The sequence below is a fragment of the Glycine soja genome, chromosome 20, assembly GCF_004193775.1.
Source record: "Glycine soja cultivar W05 chromosome 20, ASM419377v2, whole genome shotgun sequence".
Taxonomy (NCBI): domain Eukaryota; kingdom Viridiplantae; phylum Streptophyta; class Magnoliopsida; order Fabales; family Fabaceae; genus Glycine; species Glycine soja.
This window is the reverse complement of record NC_041021.1, coordinates 1490271-1508211: the sequence shown is the minus strand read 5'-3', so window position 1 is coordinate 1508211 and position 17941 is coordinate 1490271. Positions and strand designations below refer to the sequence as shown.

Genomic DNA, 17941 nt, shown 5'->3' with positions numbered 1-17941 from the left:
ATAGAAAGCCTGTTTCGGAAATAAATCCACGACGTGAATGTGATTGCGTTAAAACGTACGTGCAGAGTGGAGAGTTGGAGAAGGAAAGAGATTCTTGGGACGTCGAGTTGGATTTGCTTTATACCTTTAATGGTTGCGGGAAGAAAAGAATAACGATAATGGGTTGTAGATGCGACTACAATAGAAAGAAGAGAAACTAAGAAGATAAAAGGGGTAAAAAAATGAGAGGTGCACATATATTTAGGAAAATACAAAATTCAATTGCCCATAAATAGTTTGTTTAACCCGCATGTTAGGACCAACCAAAATGTCAATTCATTTAAATGAGGGTTTATCTATTTTTAATTTGTAATGTTTGATTTGCAGGTTAATAGTCTAGTTCGTGCATTAATTATTTTTTAAAATATTAATTATTATTTCATAGTTTTATAATATTTTTTTACTGAAAGTTTAATACTATTATTAACTTAAATATATTTGATGTGTGATTAGCATTATTAAGTATTTGAATAATTACTTCGTGGTAATTAGTATATATTGACCACGTATTTAAATATATATTTGATGTAAATTTATTTTTATGCTTTATTTGATGTTTAAGTAATATAACGAAACTTCCAAAAAAAGTAATGCAACGAAGCTTTCTTTAAAATTTCATTAATGCATATATTGTTTCCTATTCTTTTTTCACTAATCTCAGTTCCTATAAAAAAAAAAATCAAGTTTTCAATATTTCTTTGTTTTATTTTTTTAAGCTTTTCATTTTTTATATTATTTTATTATTGGGCCACGGGCCAATCCATTAGCTCGTGGACTGGACTTAGTCGGCAGATATCGATCAGGGAAAAACTTGGTACCTTGAATAAGCAAGTTTTATATGTCAATAATTTTAAAGTAAAAAATAAAATTATTATTTTCACTGTTATTAAAGCATGGAATATGAATATGATAGTACAAAAAAATCAATTATTTGATATTTATACATACATATACAACAATATTTTCACAATAAAATAGATATGTATTAGAAAATATTAATAAGTAATTGTCTCTATTTTTAGGGTATATGATTTTAAACATTTTTTCTTTTATATATATATATATATATATATATATATATATATAAATTAAATAAATTAACTATTTTATCTATTAAGAGTAAAATATTATAATTATTTGATTATTTAATATTACTAAATTATTTTTGCAGCTCAAAAAGCTATAGAAAATTAATATAAAAATTAATACTTAATAATTAATATTTCATCAAGGCTCTTTATAAATTTTATTTTAGGTCCTAATATTTTTAGACACGGTCTTGTGAGTCTCATGGTGAGGATAGTAAGGACGAAAACATGAGCAAAGGATGAGAAATGGGTCGGGATGAAAGGACACTTTTGCTCAGGAATACGTTGGACCATTCTGTTTGAATAATTTTGGCGAAAATGCATTTTTGGTCTCTTATTTTTTTTATTTATAATTTTAGTTTTTTATTTTTTAGTTGAAATATTTTGTCTTTTATTTTTAAAAAATTTATAATTTTAGTTTTTGTGTTCAATTTTAAATGTTAGATTTGTATATTTTATAAATATTGATTTATACTTATTTATTTATTATTCATATGACAAATATTTTAAAAAAAATAATTTTTAACAAGCTTAATTTATTAAGAGAAAATAAATGTAACTCTTCTTGAAGTCTGAAATTTGAAAAGGAAATCAAAATCATAGACTTTTTAAAAATTGAAGGACGAAATATTTCAATTAAAAAATAAGATAATTAAAATTATATTGTATATTTTTTAAAAAATAAAAGATAAAATATCTCAATTAAAAAATAAAAAGATGAAAATTACATTTTAACTAATAATTTTTTATGTTCAAATAAATGTAACTCTTCTTGAAAAAACTTTTAAACTTTATTTTTTACCACAACTTTCTACGAAGTTGTTTATTTACTAGATCCTCTGGTTTTATTATAATTTTTTTGACATAATCACACAAATAAATAAAAATAGTTAATTTAATTGATTTTATAAATTATTTTTAAAAAAGTGTTACTAATAAACCAATTATACTCTTATTAATAATCATTAATTTGGTATGACGGATGTAAAAACATTCAAGTTTAATAAAGACATAAATACTTAGAGTATTTAACAAGGCCAACTAGAGACTAAATTAATAGCTTCATAGGAATTATAAAATGGATCATCATTTTTTTAATAAATTATGTCTTACACTCCTTCCTTTTCTTTTTATCTGTTTTTTAAGGTTATTAAGTGAAAACCAATAAATGCAATAAATTTTATTGATTTTAAGAAAATAGTTGTGAAGTTTTATATTTTTACCTCTTTTCTTTTCACTCGACAATAAAATACATGAATAAATTAATTAAAGATTATAAGATAAGTTAATTTATAATTGATAAAATAATAATTAATATGATCTTAAATTTTATAAGTGACTGATAAATAAGAACAAAAAATAATTCTCTGAAAATTTAACCATGAAAGAAAATTAAGGACTGAAGGGAGTGTTATATTTTTTTATTAACAAAATTGAGGTGAGTTTAGTATTATAAATCAAACATTATTGATACTTTAATATCTTATACTTCAAATATTTGACTGCATCTATTGATTTTGGTATTTTTATCTTTTTACCACATTATATTTTTTATTAGAATTAGAATATCTAGATTCTTTAACATAGTGATGGAATATAAGTTATTAATATGTTAAACTTAAAGTTAAATTATTTAAATATTATTTAAGTTTAATTGTTAATGAAAATAATGTTTGATTAAACTTTATTAACCTTCCGGTCTAACTTCATATTTGATAAAAAAAAGATTTTTAAAACATTAAATACTTTTACTTTATGAAGTACTAGTAAGAAGATTAATTTGTAAGAAAACTTATAAGAGATACATTATTGCTCTATTTGTTATATTCACATTTCTCCTCTTTTTTAAAATTTATTTTTTGAACGTTTTATTTCTATTACGTAATAAATATGATATATATTTCAAATTTTTAAAGCATTAGATACTTTTACTTATGAAGTAGTAAGAAGATTTGTAAGAAAATTTACAACAGATATGTTATTGCTCTGTTTTTTGGAAGATTATTGCTCTATTTGTTATATTTACATTTCTCTCTCTCTTTTTATATTTTTAGGTGTTTGTTTTTCTATCAAAAAATAGTAGATTTCAACTATAATGGGGAAATCTAGTCATTATTTTCCTTATTATAAATGAAAATTTGAAGAGGAACCTTTTCATAAAAACAATAAAATATCATTTTTTAGGAAAAATATTTTTTTGAAGAGGATTTAAAAAAAGTGAATCTGAAAAAATCAGATTTTAGATTTGTTTTCTTCCAAAAAAGGTTCATCGAAAAAAAAATGAAATATAGTAGAATATAATATCCTGGAGTACAATAAAATAAAATGTTTTCCTTTTCTGTTACACCAGAGTCGTATTCGTTTTGAAGTGTCTCTCGAGATTCAAATTTATGAACCGTTATAACTGGCACTGGTGCCTCTTAGTCCCCTATATATATATAATTCCCATGCATTCAGACATGTCTTGGGTTGTTGTTTCCAGTTACCAACGAACGAATCGTGTCTGAAACATTCCCCGTTGCGGCGGCGCTGTCTCTTTGGCGCGGCCGCTACCACCACCACTGCACCACACCACACACACATTTTCCATTTTCCCCACCAAAGCAACAAGGTTTTTGTTTGTGATTAAATGGGTGATGACGACGACAACAACTCCTCCTCCCGGTTTGTTCCATACACGTGTCGAGATCCATTTGTCAGCCCACTTCTCGATAACTTTTTTATCGAACCGGACCCTGCACCCGAACCGAACCTACAAAATGATGAACAGCAATCCCTGCAGGGTGGTTATGTTTCCTCCACGGGTTCAACGATCCAAGATCAATCCCAGCAGCATTTTTGCAATGACAATTTTACCATTGGTGGAGGAGGAGTTCCTAACTACCAAGTAGCGGGGTCTTCCAAGAACAAGCGTACATATCCCTTCACTGATGTGGATATTGAACATCAATCCTTCAGGTATGACTTTAAAGCGGGTCCATCCAATCTGAATCAGCCTGAAAGTGGGATTATGGATTGGCCTCCTGTGCCAAGGCCATTCTTTTGCACTTGCTGCCAAGTTCTAAGACAGACAATTCACACCAATGGTACGTAATTAAGTTTTAATTTTAATAATATCCTTCGACACATAAGATGTGTTGAATGGTGTAGGAGGGAGAAGGAAATGAGAGAAAAATTATGTGTTTGGACCAAAAAAATTAACACTTAATAATTAATATTTGGCAATAAATAAATAAAAATTTGAATTATGTGGCTACATATGGATAATTAATGAATGCCCGCAATTCTATTGCTACCGGGTTTATTTTGTTTCTCGTTTTTTATTTTCTTTAAATTTAAAAAATATATATAAATCGCAGGTAATGATCTTGAGAGACTTGAAATACATGGGAGGATAGGGTTGATCAACCATATAATAATTCAGAATCAGAGTATTACGCCGGGTGATCCTCCATGTGACAATTATGATCAAATGATTGAGTAAGTTCTAACTATTTCAATTAAGTCTTGTTGGTACGACTAGTAATTGCATGCATGCATGCGATCAGTGTCACTCTCGAGCGTTGTTATGTAAAACTAACAAAGTTTCATTGTTATTTTTATATATGTTTAAGTTTTTTCTTTTCAATCTTTTACTTTTTGTCTGCAATTGCTAACCTTGATTTCGTTTTGCGTGTGAGGGATTATTATCAGTTTCACCAACGGAACCCCTGCAGAAGTTAAGGGTTTCCTTGAAGATTACATTGCGCAGAAGGATAAATTAGGGTACATTATTGTGGAAGAAGCTTTTTCTGCGTTTTATGAAGCCCTCTGCACCAAATTAGATTGGGTTGGAAAACGCACTAATAACGAAGACGATGATTTGATTCCACGTTGGTCTTCATCTCTTTGATTGTCATGTCAAGTGTTTTCTCTTCAACCATTTCATTCTTCAATCGTTATATATATATGCTGAGTTTTAAATCGTTATGTTTGTATGTATAGCAAATTTGGAGAAAGAAGGACCTGAGGCTGAGCCTGAGAAAAGAAGGCATAAACGTAGTCGCAAAGATCAGGTTATTGATAGAGCCACCAGTGCAGCAAACGCCGTAGATACCACATTAACACCAGAAGGAGCACGTGCAGAAAGGCTAAAGAGGAACGTTTTGCGACCCAAACACTTAGACGATTACGTATGAAGTGCATGCATCTCCTAATAAGCTTAGCATGACCGTTAGTTTGTTTGTTGTAACAGCTTTGTAAGTAGTTACGTACAATAGCAATATGAAGAACGCTGTATATAAAGCCTTGCACGAAATGAATAAAACCAGAGAATATTATTGAGAGAGTTCTAACTCATAGGAGGGACCTGGACCTCGAACCAAGACACTTTAATCTTCTTCCCCTCTGCTCACAACAGTTATACTTTTTGTTTTCTTATTTCTTAAGAAGTCTGCATCTCGTACTTTTGTTTTAATCTATTCATTTGAATTCATTTTAAGTTTCTTAACTGACGAGTTGTGTTTGCTCAGTCCGATAGGATAAATAATATGACATTGAATGATTTGAGTGGCGTGTTCCACATAACTATGAAGGCTGCAAAGGATGTCTTAGAAATGTCTGTTACTGTAATTAAGGCAATTTGTGTTGGAAATAAGGCTTTTTATGTTTAGGAAAAAGTGTTTAGGAATATTGAAGACTTTGAATAGAAACTTGATGATAGGAAGGAGAATTCTTTATGGATGAGAGAACTTTGTATTTTTGCTTGATACAAATGTGTAGGATTACATCTCTATTTATACTACTCTAAGGAGAACTCTAGACACACTAATTCTAGAGAGTTCTTAACTCTAGAGATCCAAAGAGTATTCTAGAGAATATTACAACCATAAGAAATATCTAGACACTCCAAACACTACAAGAATTCTCTAGAAACATGACTCATAATTACTTAAGCCCAAAATAACTAAGTCCAAGGAACCAAATAATTAATTTAGGCCCAAATCAAGTTTGTATTTCAACATCCTCCCTTAAACTTGATTTGTGACTCCAAGCATACTCCTTAGCTTCACGAAAGTTTTCAACTTGAGTGGCTTTGTGAAAATGTCGGCAACTTGATCTTGAGACATCACATACTTCAACTTTACCTCCTTCTTCTCAATGCATTCTCTTATGAAGTGGTAACGGGTGTCGATGTGCTTACTTCTTTCATGAAAGACTGGATTCTTTGCCAAAGCGAGTGCTAATTTATTGTCAACACATATTTCCATAGGTTCTTCTTGTGGCATTTTTAACTCTTTCAACAAGTTCCTTAGCCAAATTGCATGACAAACACATGATGTGGCAGCGACATACTCGGCTTCACAAGTTGATAGTGTGACTATTGGTTGCTTCTTTGACATCCAAGTGAAAGCAGTATCTCCCATAAAGAACACAAAACCAGTAGTGCTCTTTCTATCATCCAAGTCTCCACTCCAATTGCTATCATCACTATAGCCAACAATGTTATAATTGTCAGAAGAGTAATAGTGCAAGCCAAAGTTTGTTGTACCTTTGATGTATCGAAGGATTCTCTTTGCCGCCTTGAAGTGAGTTGTGGTTGGAGCTTCCATGTAGCGACTTACTACTCCTACAACATAGAGAATATCCGGCCTTGTACATGTCAAGTAACGTAAACTTCCACCCAAACTTTTGTAAAGAGTTGGATCCACATTCTCTCCTTTTTCATGCTTGCTCAACTTGCTGCCACATTCCATCGGGGTGCCAACTGGATTGGCGTCATCCATCTTGAACTTCTTAAGGACTTCTTTGGCATAGCCTTCTTGGGTGATGAAAATTCCTTTGTCTTCTTGTTTTACTTCGATGCCGAGATAATATGCCATGATCCCCATATCCGTCATCTCAAATTCATTTGACATATCTTTCTTGAACTCTTCGAACATGCTTGGATTGTTCCCTGTAAAGATCAAGTCATCTACATACAAACACACAATCAAAATATGTCCACTTTGCGCTTTGATATAGAGTGCATGCTCATATGGACACTTGATGAAGTTCTTGTCTTGAAAGTACTTGTCGATTTGAACATTCCAAGCTCTCGGTGTTTGCTTGAGACCGTACAACGCCTTCTTCAACTTCAAGACTTTTTCTTCTTGCCCTTTTACTTCATAGCCCAGTGGTTGCTCAATATAGACTTCTTCTTCGAGAAAACCATTCAAGAAGGCTGACTTCACATCCATTTGATAGATCTTCCATTTATTTTGGGCTGCCAAAGAAATTATCAGTCTAATAGTTTCAAGACGAGCAACAGGAGCAAATACCTCATCATAGTCAATTCCTTGTCTTTGACTATAGCCTTTAGCCACCAATCTTGCTTTGTATCTCTCCACATCTCCTTTAGCATTCTTCTTTGCCTTGTACACCCATCTTACTCCGATTGCTTTGTGTCCTCGTGGAAGTGTAGTAAGTTCCCACGTATCATTCTTCGTGATTGACTTGATTTCTTCGTCCATGGCATCTTTCCACTTTATGTTTTCCGCTGCTTCTTGATAGCTTAGAGGCTCACAATCACCAAAAAGACAAAAGAGGTTAATGTCGTTTAGGTTTTTGGTTACCTCATAAATCTCTTCAATGCTCCTTAGTCGCGGTATCCTCTCACGTGAACTTGTTTCATCCAGCCTTGGTGTCGGTAAGGCAGGTGGTGTAATATGTTCCTCTATGATTGGTTGTTCAATTTCATCATCTTCTTCAAAATAAGGAAGAAAATCATACTTATCTTCTTGAACACTCCAGTCCCAACAATCTTCTTCGTCGAACTCCGCGTCGCGACTTATGACGATCTTTCTACTATTTGGATTATAGAGCTTGTACCCCTTGGATCTTGAGTCATAACCCACAAACACGTACTTCTCACTTTTATCATCGAGCTTTGTCCTCTTTTCATCTGGAACATGGGTATAGGCAATGCTTCCAAACACTTTGAGGTGAGAGATCCCGGGCTTCCTTCCACTCCATGCTTCTTGTGGTGTCTTCTCATGCACGCTTCTTGTTGGAGAACGGTTTGTTAGGTAAACTGCACATGCCACTGCTTCAGCCCAAAACTCCTTCGGCATCTTCTTGCTTTTGAGCATGCTTCGCACCATGTTAAGTATGGTCCGGTTCTTTCTCTCTGCTACTCCATTTTGTTGTGGTGATCTTGGCACTGTCAGTGGGCGACGGATTCCATGGTCTTCACAATATTTGTTGAACTTATTTGAAGTGAACTCTCCTCCTCGATCATATCTCATGGCCTTGATGGAAAGACCACTTTCTTTATCCACGAGGGCTTTGAACTTCTTAAAGTTTTCAAACACTTCTGATTTCTCCTTCAAGAAATAAACCCAGGTTTTTCTGGAATAATCATCAATAAAAAGGAGAAAGTACCTATTCTTACCAAATGAATTGGGTTTTATTGGTCCACAGACATCGGTGTGTATGAGCTCTAGCGGCTTTGTTGCTCTTGTTGTTGATTCCTTTGGAAAACTTTTACGAAATTGCTTCCCAATTAGACATCCTTCGGAAAGTTGGTCTGGGTGGTTGATGCTAGGCAAGCCTCTCACCATCTCCTTCTTCGCTAAACGCTCTAGACCGTCGAAGTTGAGGTGCCCGAATCGTAGATGCCATAGCCACGAAGAGTCGATATAGCAAGCCTTGAGACACTTTGCCACATCATTTTGAATGTTCAAGAGGAACATTCTATTCTTTGACATAGGCACCTTAGCAATCAAGTTATGTCTACAATCTCTTAAGAAAAGACTATGTTCTTTCAAATGGATGTCATAGTCTTTCTCTAATAATTGTCCCAAGCTCAAAATATTATTCTTCATGTTAGGCACATATTAGACATTGGATATGAATTGATGACTCCCATTCTTCAAACGTATGAGAATTTTACCTTTGCCTTTGACTGGTATCTTTGAGTCGTCTCCAAATAAGACATCACCAGTTGCCGCTTCATTGATCTCCACGAACATGCTTTGATCGCCGCACATGTGGTTGCTTGCGCCAGTGTCGAGGTACCACTTGTTTCTTTTCTCTTCAAATTTGTTTTGGCACGCGAGTAGAAAAGTTTCTTCTTCTCCGCCTTTTTCTTCTACAAAGTTAGCTTTCTCTTCAACCTTCTTCGAGAATCTACACTCGGATGCATAGTGACCAATCTTGTTGCAATTGAAGCACTTGATTTGTGATTTGTCATACCTCGACCATGAATTTCCTCTTCCACGACCTCTTGTTACTTGTGGATTCCAACTTCTTTCTCCATTGTTGAATTTGTTGGAGTGGTTGTTGTAACCACCTCTTCCTTCTCCTCCATGTCCTCGTCCACGTCCACGAGCTTGGCCGCGACCTCGTCCTCTTTGGCTCTTGTAATTTGCATAGTTTGCTTCCTTTACGTTGAGTTGTAGTAGTTGCTCCGTAGCCTCCTTTTGTTTAATTTTTCTCTTTTGTTTTTCTTCGTATGCTTGTAAGGAACCCATGAGTTGCTCAATAGTCATGGTCTATAAATCCTTGTTTTCTTCAATGTTTGTAACAATGAAGTCAAAACTTGGATTTAAAGTTCGAAGTATTTTTTCCATGACCTTTACCTCATCAACATCTTCACCATTTCTTTTAAGTTGATTGACTACAGCCAATACTCGAGAAAAATAATCAGAAATTGACTCGGACTCCTCCATAAACAAACGCTCAAAGTCACCTCTAAGAGTTTGAAGACGAATCTTTTTTACCTGCTCAACTCCTTTGTTGCAAGTTTGAAGCTTATCCCATGCTTCTTTGGCCGTCGTTGCGTTGGATATCTTCTCAAATGTATCTTCATTCACTGATTGATAAATGAGAAAGAGAGCTTTCTTGTCTCTCTTTCTTGACTCCTTCAACGTCTCCTTTACACCTTGGCTTAGCAAGGCTTCATCTTGCTCCTCGAAGCCATTCTCTACGATATCCCACACATCTTGAGCTCCTAGTAGTGCCTTCATCTTGATACTCCAATTATCATAGTTGTTCTTTGTGAGCATCGGCATTTGGAAAGGAAAACCTCCATTCGCCATCTTTTGAGGATCTTGAAGCTCTGATACCACTTTGTTGGAAATAAGGCTTTTTATGTTTAGGAAAAGTGTTTGGGAATATTGGAGACTTTGAATAGAAACTTGATAGGAAGGAGAATTCTTTATGGATGAGAGAACTTTGTATTTTTGCTTGATACAAATGTGTAGGATTACATCTCTATTTATACTACTCTAAGGAGAACTCTAGACACACTAATTCTAGAGAGTTCTCAACTCTAGAGATCCAAAGAGTATTCTAGAGAATATTACAACCATAAGAAATATCTAGACACTCCAAACACTACAAGAATTCTCTAGAAACATGACTCATAATTACTTAAGCCCAAAATAATTAAGTCCAAGGAACTAAATAATTAATTTAGGCCCAAATCAAGTTTATATTTCAACAATTTGCCGCAAGTATCGTTTATATAAATGGCCCCAAAGACAGGTTCAGTGCTGCATTAATCTTCTTTAGTTCGTTTTGCTATTTCATTTGTTGTGAGTTATCTCTATCCTTTGTTTGACATCATGTGTCTTGTGACATTTATGTGCTCAGTTGCTACCCCTTGCGAGGAGGTTGAAAGTGCTCAAAAGAGCATTAGAATCTTCACAAGATCCAGTGATAATACAGACAACTAGCATGGAGGTTCGAAGAATTAAACAAGAAATGACTCAGTTGTGTGGTGGAGTTACCCCAACGGGTATAGAAATTCCTGAAGTTAATTGGTTGGAGAGGAACTTGTTCTTTATTTTGTAATAATGCGTTGGATTGTTATGTGTTTTTGCGGGTTTTTTATTTTTTATTTTTTAGACTTTGTTTTTGTTTACGTTCGTTGGATTTTCTCTGTGGTGAGTGAGAGTCATATTGAAATTTCCTTATGATGTATGTTTTCTTACCAATCAAGTGAATTGGTACGTCATTTGAGTTGAAAGAAAAGTTGGTTTTTTAATAACAACAACGGTACTAGGTATACGTTAATTAAATTCTTAAAATTTCGTAAATAATTATATCCTCAAAATGATTTCTAATATATTTTTATTTCTCTTCATAATATTGCTCGTTATCACACTTCTTAATTTCTCACTTTTATGGAAAAAAAAATCTACAATCTTATTAAAGTATATGTAATTTTTTCCTTTCAAAATTATTATAAATAACCTGAAAACAATTAAACAAAATAAATAATAGCTAGGCTCACATCCTAAATAAGCACACATGGGGCCACATCACAATACATATACGTGAAATAAAACTTTTATTTATTTAATGATAAAAAAGTACTTATGGTTAGTCTGTTGAACATTAAAGTTGTACAAGCTAGACCCTTGAATAAAAAATTGTTGATTAGGATTAATAAATATCGCGTTGTTTTGATATTTTTCAGCTCAACATACTCTTTATTCTCTGTCCATGCAATATGCTGGAAAGTCACTTCAAAGTTCAAACTGGGAAGTTCTTGATAATTTTGAAGACCAATTAATAATTCTAGGGTGGAAAAGTTAAACATGTTTTCCATCATAGAAAAGTTTTTTTAAACCGTTGGATTTTTTATATTCTAATCTCTGATGGCTATTTTTTCTTTCTTTTTATCCTTTTCTTCTTGTCTTTCCCCAGTTACCCTTTTCCTCCTATTCTCTCTCCTTTTCTTCCCTTCTTTCTTCTCTCTGATGTTGAAGACCAACGTTGTCGCTGCCAGAACATTTTGACACTTCACGGTGAGTCCGTCATCGCTAACGGCGTCAGCGGCCACACGTTTTTTGTTGAGGGCAGTTGCAGTGGTGTCGCTTCTGCCGCAAGCTTCGGTGCGAGACGCCAATTGAGAGTCATGTCCTTCAATGCCACCACCGCATCGTCTGTTTCCTCCAGATCTAAGCTTTTTTTTTTTTTCAAATTTGAGGTTGGTGATAAAGAATAGAGGATCGGTACCTTGCAGTCAGGAGAAGGTGGGAATAGGGTGAATTTCATAGGGGGATGAAGGAGTACTTCGGGTAAAAAGAAAATAAAAGGAAATATTAAAAAGAATCTGAAACATTAATTTAAAAGCTGAAAGATCTAATGATCCATAAAAACTTTCCCACCCTAGAACTGGTCTGATTCGAAATAGCAAAGTCTGCCAAAGGGATATCCTCCTATGCCACACCACCATGCATGCAACTACTTGGACGCGTTCTAAGGTGAAGTTTGGAAATTCGTACAACACTCGTGTAGCATTAAAATGATGGGTAGTAGCAGGTTTTCTATCGGAAGAAAAACATAATATATATATATATATATATATATATATATATATATATATATATATATATATATATATATATATATATATAAATTATTAAAAGTTTATTTTGTTGGGCAACTCTCTCACTGGTTCATGCTCTCAGTTTCTTACTTTCAGATCTGAAACAAGCTTAAGGTCGTGTAACAATATCTCCAGTCCGGCATGTCAGGGAGGTTGAGACCGCCCCAATAGTCCAGCGGCTCAGAGCGTAGAGAAAGGCTTCGAAAACCCCAAGGCCTCCTTTGCGGTGGCGCACTTCAACGTCCCCAAGACCTAAGGCTTTGAACATAGATGACGAAAGGAATGGACCAAGGGGATTCCATGACATTAGCTATGTTGATGTGTTGTTGTGATGGTAGGCGTACTACATGATTTTACCATGAAATTCATTTGGTGAAGTGATTAAGGAAGGGGCTTTTGTTATTTCAGTTTTCTTTATCTACTTTCCTATGAAAGCTATTTGTTTCACGATGATGAAATCAACTCTAGAAGAGCTGGGGCTGGTGGAGATGAGTTGACGAAAAGGAAAAAAAAAAAAACAAAAGTATCAAAAATTTACCGGTTAATTCAGTTTTCCCTCTTTAATCCCATCGTCTAGTTTTATATTAAATATATCTAACGGCGTTTTTTAATGCTTCACCGTTGTAGCTCTTATTTTACTACTTCACCTTAGAACGCCTCAACTACTTCATGCATGATATAGGGTTTACAACTCCCAAATCCGCTTTCATGTATTGTAGGTTGATTTACCTCATGGAATTAATGAAAGCAACCAACAGTAGCCCCCTCCTCCAAAGAGAAGAGATGATCAGTTTTGTTCTATATATAGCAACTTTAACCATTCATTAATTGTAGTGGATAATAGATAATAGATAATTTTAAGAACTTTTGACATCCACACACTATCTCACCTGTGGTTTTTAACTTGTGATAGTAAATATCAGTCATTAAATTGGGCCAACAAATCCCACTTCACATGAATACTCGAAACATGTCAACATTGAATGCCCACTTCATCTGAGACTGAGAGCATGTCCAATCTGAATTTCTTAATCTCATTCATGTAAATACTCCTTTTTTTCCTCATCTTTTGTTATATAATTTTCCATCTTAAAATAATAAAGTGTAATAAATAACTACCAAATGGATAAAATATTAAATAAGATACTCTCAATAAATTAGTTTTGTAGTTATTTATTTAAATTCATTTATCTCCTTTTAAAATAAAAATTATTAATTCAATTCAAACTACTTTAAATTTGATTAGATTAGATTGAATTTAAGCTACCAGAATTGAATTCATTGCGAAAGATTTAAATAATTTACATAAAATTATAAATTTTAATTTTAATATCATCATTGTATAATAAATAATTTGAATTTAAATCTATAGCTAAATTATGAATTACATCATAAATAATAAAATATGATAGAATTAGGTTAAATGGATTTGTTTTTCTAATGGGGGCATTGAGTATCTTTGAGATTCTCGCTCCTTATATAGAAAAGTTTTAGTGAACAGTTTAATTAAAAAATATTTTCAGGAATGTTTTAGTGAAAAGTTTAATTAAAAAGTTTTAGTGAAAAGATAAACAATTATGAAAGTCATAATCATTCCTAATTATATACCATCTTATATATTTTTTGATAAGGAGATATAATCCTTCAAATAGATAGATCCTTTCATAAAGGATTATATCTTTTAACTCATATCTTGTTATGAATAGATACATTTGTTGATAAAAGATCATTATCTTTCATACTTGCATCTTTTATGAATAGATAAACTTTTTTGAAAGAAAAAAAAGTACTAGCATACCCATATATACTCATTAATAAACACATCCTTTTACGAAAAAACACAATTTTTCATACTTATATCTTTTCATGAATAGATACACACTTTGCAAGAAGCAAACTTTTATACTTGCATCTTTAAACACAAATTGTCATTAATTTGAAATCTCTTAGGTTACGTGAGCATGAGAAGATTTGGTATCCCTTAAATTTGTTAAAAAGATGAAACTTCTTTAAAATTTATGAAACTATAGCTATACTTTTCAGTTTTAATTATCATCTTATAGATTTAGAAGCTATAAACTAATTTATAAAACTTTAAGGTGATTTATTAATCTGTTTGTCAAATATAGTCTTCATTTTCACAACTATGAGCCTATGATTCATGGATTGAGCTGACATTATAGCGAACATGAGATTGAAATCTATGTATTCGAATATATATTATGGTAATTGGTGTAAGAATATATACACATTTAAGAATTAAAATTGTTACATGAACATTAAAATTTCGATTTGGAGCCCAAAATAATAAGATTGTCACATAATAAAGGTAGTGAAAAAGAAAAGATTAGGATAGAGAATGTTAAATACGAAGGACTGAAAACTGCGAAATTTGAGCTAATTTGATAGTCAATTTTGATTAATAATGATAATAATTTCTTCACTTTATTATTGATTTTAATGAAATAACGAAGAAATTAACATCTTTGTAATTTTTTTATTAGCAAAAGTCCAAAGAAGAAGATTTCAAGCACTTCAGATGAAATTGATGAAAAATCTGAAAGAAAAACATTAAAGAAGGATTGGACAACTCGCTCAGCGCTTAATCCAGGTTCAGCGTGCACTCTCGCTTAGTGGACAAGTTCAGGCTTAGCGCGCAGTCTTGTTCAACGTGCAACTCAGGCTTAGCGCGAGAAGACCCACGATGAAGCCCAAATGCGCACTTGGTGCGAAAGTCCGCACTAAGCGCGAGGTCAACGTGAAAAGTATGCTACCTTAAACATATAAAAGGAGTAGGAAGCAAAACGAAAAAATACCCCAAGTCTCAAAGCTATCCAAAGCCTGAATCTATCCCTTAGGAAAAACCCTCTTCCTTAGTCATTCCTATTTTTCTTGTTATTAGTCATCTAAACTCTTCTTTCATTAGCTCCTGAAGTATAAATTCTCTCATGACTGAGAGACTAAACCCCTTTTTGTTGGGAGTCTGAAGGCTAAACTCTTGTAATGTAATTCTTTCCTATTATCTATTTAATGCAATTTTGTTTCTATTATTCTTTTACGTGACCCATATAATATTTAGAGGGTAAATGCATTGAAAAATAGTTATTTTCTAAAGAATTGGGAAAGGATATTTGAATAAATTCATTGCTAGAAATAGATTGACATTTATTTTGCCAAAGAATTTTTGCATCTCTTATCTTAATGTGATTCATTATTTTATCTCTGCAAAGAAACTTGGAAAAAAAATTATAAATAAACTAGGCCCTTCGTGTAGGAAACCAAAGATAGGGTAATTCAGTAGATGCGAGTGAAAACATGAATTTCATTAATTAGAGAAAATCTACTACATTACATTATAAATAATTTTGGCATACTAGGACTCAACATCATCATATTCTGATTTCATCTTTTTACATTAAATTGTTATTTATTTTTCCTATTATCTTTCTTTTTGTCTTACTTTAAATTTCACACGACTAATTCTTTATCTCTTTCTTCTTTTATTTCTTCTCTTGGTTAATAATTGAGTTTGTATCACTTGAATACAACCAAAGTTCATATGGATTCGACACTTAAACTTTCATTTTAATCTTTACTACTTATGATTAAATTGATACACTTATTAATTAGTTAACAATGATTTCTTTAAAATTTATGAAACTCTAGTTGAAATTAATTCCCTCCCATGGGGATTTTTATTTTAATTTATATACAATGGCTTTGGATTCATTCTCATCGCATGGGGATTTTTATTTTAATTTATATACAATGGCTTTGGATTCATTCTCATCCACGAATATGTCTACATAATAAGACCAAATCCATTGAACCGGATGAGTGAGGTGAATTCTGTAACTGGAGACTGGAAAAGCATGGGCAAAATTCAACTCCAATTTGGGCTTTTTACTCATGTGCCGTTGGTTTCACTTCTTCAGCTCCATTGAATTATTTTTCCTGGATTGAGCAGCTCGAAGAATAAATTAAGGTGGCTGGGACGACTGCCATTTGGTCTCGTGGATTAGATAATTAAATAATAGTATATCTTATACAAAATATTATTTTTTAAAAATTACACTTTAAGAATCATACTTTATAGTTCCCTTCAAGAGATATATTTTCTTCAAAGAAACATATCGCTTATATTTTAAATATAATAGCATAAGCTGCAGTTCAAGTATATAGAAGTATTTGGTTTCATGCTTTTGTTTAATTTTTATAATTCTTCATATCTGTCATAAAAGAAGACATTTTTTATGGATGGAACTGATTTCGATGCCAATAACAATATAACATACCAGATTGGATTCGTGTCCATGCTGTATCACCGATATCATATTCTTCGGTTACATAATAATATAAATAAATTATCTTAGGATGTGTTTAGACGATGAAATAGAAAATATAATTTAGAATTTTAATTTTAAAAGAATTAGAATAAGTTCAGAGTCATAAAATTTATATTTGTGTATGCGAAGAATGGGGCAAAAAACTTAAAAATTTAACTCCAATTCTATTGTTTAAATATATGATCTAGAATTTGGAAATAAAATTAAATAGAAAAATCTCATTTAAATATTTAATATATTATTTCTTCGATAGTTTAAACATAATAATACAATCATTGTCTTAAAATGAAAACCATTCTAATAGTTATTACCAAAAATAACTATAATTTTACATATGATTCCACGAGGATCTAAATTTTTTTAAAAGACTCTCGGTGACAAGGCAAGGCAACCACGAGAATTTCTGAAATTTTTCGAAGATTGTGATGGTATGCAAATTGCAAAATGTGACCCTGATTGTCTGGACATGCACGATTAACAGCTAGCTCTTATCCTTGTAAGTTGTAAGTTGTAACCATTGTATTTGTCACTGTCTGTATTCTGCGGTTAAATTTCATGCAGTACTGTCCGTCCAAAGTTGCAAAATTTCGGCCTCCAAAAATGTGAACCTTTGCAGCAAGAGATCTGGCAGATCAAGTTAAGGGATTGGCACACAGATTTTGATGCTCAATGGTTCATAGAAATGCTAATGCTAATTCATTGTGAACTTCAGGGTTGACACATGTTGAACTCTGTATTTTTTGTTTTCTATTAGTTAGTTGGTTTTTCTGTTATAGTTAGCTGGTTAGTGTTTTTCTGTTATAATTAGTTTTCTGTTATAAACTCATCAAGCTCTATATAAGCTGGTTTTTCCTTTTGTATTTGATATAATGGAATAATGAGAAATGCTGAGCACAATGCTCTTTTTCTTCAAAATCTGTTTCTTTCTTCTAGTTTTATTTTTTTTCTAGATGGTATCAGTTGATCTTTCTTTCGTTATGCTCTTGGTTCCTCCTTGCAACCATTGTTGTCCTCGTTACAATTCCTTCCTTTTGAATCAAATTCTTCCCGCATCCTCCTTGTTTATTCATGGCTGATAATGTTGTTATCAATAACACAACCTTTGCCAA

The 17941-nt window shown here is 32.5% G+C and overlaps 1 protein-coding gene across 1 annotated transcript; it reads left to right on the top strand.

Annotated features, from left to right (window-relative positions):
- The first annotated feature begins 3607 nt into the window (after positions 1–3607).
- On the top strand, positions 3608–5460 carry LOC114401656. Its single transcript, XM_028364231.1, has 4 exons — positions 3608–4213; positions 4487–4607; positions 4821–4999; positions 5112–5460. The coding sequence occupies exons 1-4, from the start codon at positions 3757–3759 to the stop codon at positions 5303–5305; spliced, it is 951 nt and encodes a 316-aa protein (XP_028220032.1). The 5' UTR covers positions 3608–3756; the 3' UTR covers positions 5306–5460.
- The last annotated feature ends 12481 nt before the right edge of the window (positions 5461–17941 follow it).

Excerpts from the sequence above, each read along its gene's own strand:
- LOC114401656 (XM_028364231.1), top strand. The coding sequence starts at position 3,757 with ATGGGTGATGACGACGACAACAACTCCTCCTCCCGGTTTGTTCCATAC. Across the intron at positions 4,214-4,486 it reads ACAGACAATTCACACCAATG|GTAATGATCTTGAGAGACTT; the intron begins GTACGTAATTAA and ends TATAAATCGCAG. Across the intron at positions 4,608-4,820 it reads AATTATGATCAAATGATTGA|TTTCACCAACGGAACCCCTG; the intron begins GTAAGTTCTAAC and ends GATTATTATCAG.